Raw genomic sequence first — 6,944 nt, forward strand, 5'->3', positions numbered from 1 at the left:
AGGACTCTTGTCCTTGCAGCTGGTGCTGCTTTGAGCTCTGACCAATCTCTGACGCCCCAGAGAGATGCCAGAATAATCCCTGACTTTACAGGGAATTTGTCAAAGCCCTAATATGTGAAGTACCAATATCTTAATGCAGATCTGCAGATTTAAAACCCTAAGGAGTTGTTCAGCTTCACCCACAGCCAGAGAAGGGAGGGGTTGCAGAGCAATTTCAAGGCTGGAAGGGGTGTCATTAGCACTGAGCTTGACCTGAGGTGAGCTTTGGCCGAGGGATTCATCCCCGGAGCTGCAGTGAAGCATTTCATGGTCCATTATCCTCACAGTAGGAAACAATGTCTTATTCTGAAGCAGAATATCAAACTCAAATTTTCATCCATTTGATCTTCTTATGGCTTTGTCAGCAAGGTCTGGTCTCTCACCAGCTTCTTTATCACTTTCTTTTAGGCTCTAAACCAAATTATGTATCTGCCTCTGTTAACAGAATAATTTGAGCTCTTTAAATTTCATACTGTAAGGCTTCTTTTCTGCGTTGCAAGTCATTGCATGACCTGCTTTTGAGTCCTGATCTGTTTCCCTGTGGTTTTTTTTTTCAGTCATGAACTCTAGAACTGTGCACAAGTTCCAGGAGACCTCTGGGTTTGTGCAGGTTGCAGAGGCACCATCACTTTTCTGAAACTTTGCTGCTTTTTGGCTGAGCTGATTTGGCAGCTTGTTGCTGTAGCAGAAACAGAAAATGTCATTGGACCAAGAGCTGTTTCCCTGAAGGCCTTAGCAGGATACCTCTTCTTATGGATGTTTCCCCACTGACAACTGCATTTTGAGATGAGTCACTGAATTTGTTTAATCCACTAGTAAAACTGGCAAGACAATTACCATCTTGCAAGTTCTTCAGATCAAATTGTTAGAGAACATTAAATCAAATGCTTTGGGGAAATACCAGTACATAACAATTGCTTTTATCGTCCAGACTGTGATTCTGTCATGAGAAAAGCTTTGTTTTACTGTGCCGCATCTTCAAGTGAGTGTGCTGTCTGGTACTCATTGTGGTCTTAGCCTCTCCTTCTTTGTCTCTGCGCCATTATTTTCCTTCTTTGATTTGTTACCCCATAATGAGAATTAAGAATTAAGGAATTTCTCACTTACAGTTGTCATCCCTACTTTTTAGAATTGCCAAGTACAGAAAGCATTTGCAAACTGGAATAAGACTGTTAGTCATGAGGCAATTAATCTAACAGTGTGGTGGCTTAAAGCACAGCCGTGATGGAAGTCACTCTGATGTGTCTCCCTTTTTGAGCCATGTGTTTTCCTCTGAAGTCAAACCGCCCACTCCTGGGTAAGAGGGAAGCGTGCAGAGCCCCTGTGTATCAGTCATCAGTGGAGGGGCTGGTGAATCTGCAAAAACAAATGACTGCAGGTGGCTTTTTGGTCACCAAGGCTGTTGCCTGGTAGAAAGCACATGTTAGCTTACTTCAGTTTTCACTGCCATGTGCTTAAGCTTACACTCACAGTGGGCTTTTTTCTCTTTGGTACATCCTAGTTCAGTTATGACATTTTGTGTTGTTTCTTGGCAGGGGGATTTTTTTTGCAGAAATCTACCATACTGTTTTTTTTCCCCTTTTTCCTTCTCTCTACAGGTGAAAACCAGAGAGGAAGAGCTACGAAAGGAGGGGTTCTCTGCCACTGCTAGAAAGATACAGGAAAGTGTTGAACTAAAACTGTTAGATCTTACATACCTTTGTGCTCCTCCCAAAAAAAGAATGCACGGTTCACACAGACTAGTGTTCAGAAGCAAACATCCTGCCAGCAAAATGGTCTTTGGTAGGTCTGTATCCAAGGAGTCTGTTTCAACTGTCAGTGCTACAGAGGTGATCAGAGAACTGCAGATGAGAGAGGCCAGCCTGGCAAGAGAGCTGAAGCAACTGCAGGAAGAGAGCAGACAGAGGCTGGATGAAGTTGCAGAAGGGCTGGATGGAGTGATTTGTATCTCCCCTTGAAGAGGTAAAGCTGGACTGAGAGGAGCAAAGGAATAGACTTGACTTGATCAGAACATACTCTGGAGCTTGGCATGGGGGAGTGTGAGGTGAGGAACCGAATGTAATTTCTGATTTTTAAGCATGGCAGTCATAACTTGTTACTGGTTTGTGATTTGCACTGGGGCATGACCTTGGTGATTCTCTGCAGCCCGTTTATTGCTAACCTTGCCAATTAAGTTCTGCAGCAGGCCTTGGTGGGAGTGTACATAGATCGTGTTTTTATCTTTCAGATTTCTAGTTCTTCTGCCAGGCAGTGGCCTCTCTTACAGTGCTCAGCTGCTAGGCACAGCATACATTGAGACTGCACATTGAATTACTAATTGCATTCAATATTTTCCAGCAAATGGAAGAGTTAATTAGTCAGAAAAATCCAGGTATTGGAGAACATGCAAAGTACCAAAGCTTAGATTGGAAATGTTCAGGAAAGCATGGTGGTCTAATTCAGCTGGTTTGCATATTTGTGGGAGCTATAATACAGGTATCATAAGGAGAAACAAATACCTAATAATAAATAAAGCTGCACACTGGTTTCATTTACTGGTGTGTTGCACTTGAAGTAATTGGGTTCTCAGAGAAAAAAACTCGAAAACTCTTCCACCGAGTTATGAGTCACAATGAGATAACTATGGATCTTCTATAGGAAGTTCCTGTAAAATAGAAATATGACCTTAACTTCCAAGCTTGAGGAGTCTCCAAGCTCTGTCTCTGGAGACTTCTTCCCCTGGAACATGCAAATGTTTCTCACTTGGTATTCATTTCCTACCCTTTTCTGTTTTGCTTTCACTAAAGAATATTTTTATATTCTGGTTGTACACTTTCAGAATAAATAAATTTTGAGAAAACAGCTTGCTTTTCATTTGTGAATTGCTGTGAGCAATGGGCTTTCCTCCATCTGGATTTCTGTCTACTACCCCAGCTCAGTGGTGTCGCTGATTACCAGCTGCTCTTGGCTCACTCAACAGCCAAATATCAGGAATTTTTAAGGACCTTCTTCCTGGCATCAGTATGGTTGCTGCTCTGCAGGGAAACTGTGTGCAGGTGGGAATGGGTGGACAAGGCTCAGGTCTCCTGGTTTCTGCTGCACCAAGTAAACTTCAGAATCTTCCAGACACTGCTCATTTGCACCGCTCATCATGGTTCTCATGCAGTCTTTGCAGGAGTGAGTGGCAGTGCCAGTGTCAGTGGAGAGCCACACAGGGGGAGGGCTGGTTTTCTTTGGCTTGATCCCGTTGAATGTGCCATTTCTGGTAGGCCGGGAGTATAGAAACTCAGTTGAATATGGGCCAAGTATCAGACAGCCTTTCTTCTTTTTGGACCTGGTGGCTTGTCCAAGGACCAAGCTTGAGCAGAGCTGGTGAGAAGCACAGTTCTCAGCTAAAGGCATCAACTCAAGTGAGCCTTACACAGATGGGACAGCCCCCAGGAGTGGGGGGTGTATTGACCGAGGCTGTTGCTTACAACCAGCCTGCCTGCTGTCAGCTGGCACTGGGGATGACAAGCATAGTCCTGGGACCCCAGTGGGCCAGTGAGATCCATCTCTGGGGCAGGTGGCCCCAGGCTGCTGCTTCTGGAGGAGTAGTCCTGACCTTTAAAAGCCAACCCACATTGCTCTGCTTTTCGCACCACCTCTGTAGGTGCAGGTTACCAAACACTGAACTGTTTCAAGCTGGTACTGCTTTGCGAGGGTGTTGGCTTCAGGGCCTGTTGACATTCAGTGCACAAGAGGGCTTATTCAGACACAGGTTTCATAGAAAATTATTAATGAATGGGAAGGAAACAGTATATCCTAGAACTAACAAGAGGGCTAGCACCAGTCTCTCTCTTTGAGCATTTTATATCCTCCTTCAGCTTTTATGCAAGCTGCATCACATTTAGGTTTAAAACATTTCCCTCAAAATATCCTTTGTTCTCCTGGGGTTTTCAGCAAAGAAGAGTGGGCAAATGTTCTTGAGCATGGCAAAAGCACTCAGATTCAAGTACAGGTCTAGCTCATGCCTTGCTATGGCTTACTGGGGTTGGCCTAATGCTGAATGCCGCGATTTATTATGTTGCCATCCACTTAAACTGACAGTAGTCACTCATGGGATGACTTCTTTCAAGTATTTGTCAGTGCATAGCACTTAGAGCAGAGTGCTGCAGTGTTTATCCCAGGATCCTGTTTCAGCAGAGACCACAACCAGCAGTGCCTTTCGCCTGCTGGACTGTGAAGAATTCTTTTGCTCTCTAGTGGAATGTGGAAGATGATGGTGCTCAGTAGGTCTGTATGTATCTGCATGTGCGATGTATAAAAGTGCCTACAGAATTGCAGCCAGCTGCATTTGCTGCATGGCACAAACCCGGGTACTGAGGTAGCCGTATGAAAAGCTGTTAGAAGAACCAGCAGGAGCTGGAGCTGCTTGTGCTGGCATGTACATCCAGAGGGGGCTACAGCTGAAAGCAGCTGAAAGCAGCTTAAAAGAAGATTACCTTTCCACCCGTGGTGCTGTGCTGTCATTACGCACTTCAGACACTTCATGCAAAGGCCGTAGGCAAGTAGAGTTTCTATGTTCTGGCACTGTTTTCCCACTGTCATTTCAGGTATCAATTAGTTTAAACCAGAGCAGGTACTCTGGTCCCTGCTGAAGGTCCATGCGGTCTTTCAAGCTGGCAGTGGTTTTAAAACCAATACCTGCAGTCCCCTTGTTCCTTTACCCCTCTTCTCAGCACCAGCATGGGAGCACAAAATGGGAAGTACTTTAAGGGCTTGGTGTTCTAATGCACCAAATTTTGGAGGGTGGCTCTTCTGTGAAGGCTGACTTTTAAAAATCCAGCATCTCCACAGGAGCTGGGCACAGAGGGACTGAGCTGTGGTCATGCCTCAGCGACTGGTCACTTTTGATTGCTCTTGAGGAATACTTTTGTATCTGAAATGCAGATACTTTCCAGCCCTTGTGAGCTTGACAAGGCATCAGCTGTCTCTCCAGTACTGCTGGGAGATGCTGTATGATAAACACCACTTAAAATCCTCCCTGTATTAACATCAGCTGCAGTGAGGGCAGGAAAGTGTACTGGGTGACTGCAGTTAACTTAATGAGATATAACCTAGGAACAAATAGATGTCTGTCACCTTATACCATTACCATGGCATTTGAAGTGATTTCCTATCCTTGTTTTAGCCTGGCTTCTTTCACCTGCCATCATAGCACACTGGTTTTAAAGGCTGCAATGACCTTGGTCACCAGGGCTTGGGCCCCTGTCAGCAGTTGAAGATGCTGTAGGAGGGTGAATGGCTGCCCTGGGAGATGTGCGGCAACCAACAACCAGGTGACGTGCTGGTCTCTGGCAGATGCTGCGACAGGTGGAAGATGTCTTAAGCAGTACCTTTCATCCATGGCTCAAACGTGCTCTGTAAATGTGAAGTACTACTTCACAGAAATTGGAGAGTGTTGTAAACAACCCACTACAGACTGAAAAGCAAAGATACAAGCTGTTAAGTGATTTGTCCTTTGCCGTATCACTGTGCTGGTTGTATGTTTCCATGTGAAAGCAGGAAATTGCCCTGAGGTTGTTGATGGAGTTGAACAGAGAAGAGTGGGTATTGGCTGAAGAAGCTGCTAGAGAGTGAGTTGCACATTGTGTGCACACATTGTGTGCAACTGGTTGCTAACCTCAAGTAGTGGGGAAAGGCTGGTGTAGAATAGGCATCAGGCTTTGTCTTGTTTTGTTTCTTGAAGAAGCTAAAGCAGTTCTCCCTCCTGGTGCATCCTAGAGAGAGTTAGTTTAGGTTGGGTTTGGATTCACCATTTCTAAGTGATCTCAGGAAGAGAGTAGCGTATTAGAGGTGATGGCCATGCTGGAAAAGCAGGAAAACGGAGTTAAACTATGAGTCACCAGAGATGCTGCACATGGTCATGGGGTACACCTGACCAGGGTCAGGCAGGAAAGAGCTGTCCCACATGTTCATCTGGTGATAGCTCCCAGCAAGGTCTGTCCATGGAAAGCTCCCCTAACCACTAACCCTCCTTGTGGGGCTGGGAGCTTATGACCATTTCTTCCATCATCTTATAATGTTTCGCTGAAGACAGGCTCCGTTACTGCTGCAATGTTTAAACTACACTCTGGTGACAGCTTCCTTCTCAAACACAGTCTTAAGAGAAGCTTTTACAGGACTTCTGTGCTGGTAGGCAAGCATGGAGCTGTTCACAGAAGAGCACAGTTTAACCCATGTCTCTGATGTAACTGGTTCCTGCTTTCCAAACATCTTGCTAGGAAAATTGAATTGGCCATAAATACTTAATTGGCTGATAACTCTGGATCACAGTGTGTAGCTAGAAATATTCCTCCCCAAAAAATTGAGCATCAATCAGCTTGCAGTCAAAACAGGAGGTTTACTTTGCAAGAGGCAAGCGAGGCATCTGTAGTCATTGCTCCTGACAACATTGCGCCTGCTGGTAAATAAGGGCTGCAACCTAAGTTTAAAAATAAGAGCTGCTGGGAGTAGTGATTTCCAGCCTAGAGTGTTTTGGGTTCCCTGTGGGATTCCTCCACCAGCTCCTGCAGGAGGATGAGCTGGTAGCAGTTGGTGTGAATGTGTGTATCAGCATGGTACATGCCTAGTGGGAGTAAACACATGCCTGATGGCTCAGCTCCCTCTCCTCTGACCTTTGGCTACTTGCAGTGAGAGTCTCGGGTCTGTCACCCTCACCCTTTGCCTTCAGGAGCCAACAGCTTCTTGTGGAGCAGTCTGCCAGTACTGCAGCTCCTTGGCTGACAGCACAAGCCCTTGTGGCTGATGTCCTGTAGCCCTGAAGCTGGGAAGCTGCTTGTCCTCCCAGCCTCTCTGTACCTGTCCTGTGTGCCAGCTGCTGGGCCATGGCCAGATCCCTATCCCTAAGGAGTTTTGTTCCCCATACTCTGAAATGGGTGACA

At 45.7% G+C, this 6,944-nt stretch overlaps 1 protein-coding gene across 1 annotated transcript in view; it reads left to right on the plus strand.

Annotated features, from left to right (window-relative positions):
• Positions 1-2,166, plus strand: part of TEDC1 (tubulin epsilon and delta complex 1) — a 77,402-nt gene extending 75,236 nt beyond the window's left edge. The window contains exon 8 of the mRNA XM_057402403.1: positions 1,638-2,166. Coding sequence (XP_057258386.1) covers positions 1,638-1,997 — 360 coding nt within the window. The 3' untranslated portion in view covers positions 1,998-2,166. The remainder of the gene's footprint in view (positions 1-1,637) is intronic.
• Positions 2,167-6,944: the final 4,778 nt, after the last annotated feature.

The sequence above is a fragment of the Pezoporus wallicus genome, unplaced genomic scaffold (assembly GCF_028554395.1).
Source record: "Pezoporus wallicus isolate ANWC-B61680 ecotype Strahan unplaced genomic scaffold, APGP_CSIRO_Pwel_v1 contig_6665, whole genome shotgun sequence".
NCBI lineage: Eukaryota > Metazoa > Chordata > Aves > Psittaciformes > Psittacidae > Pezoporus > Pezoporus wallicus.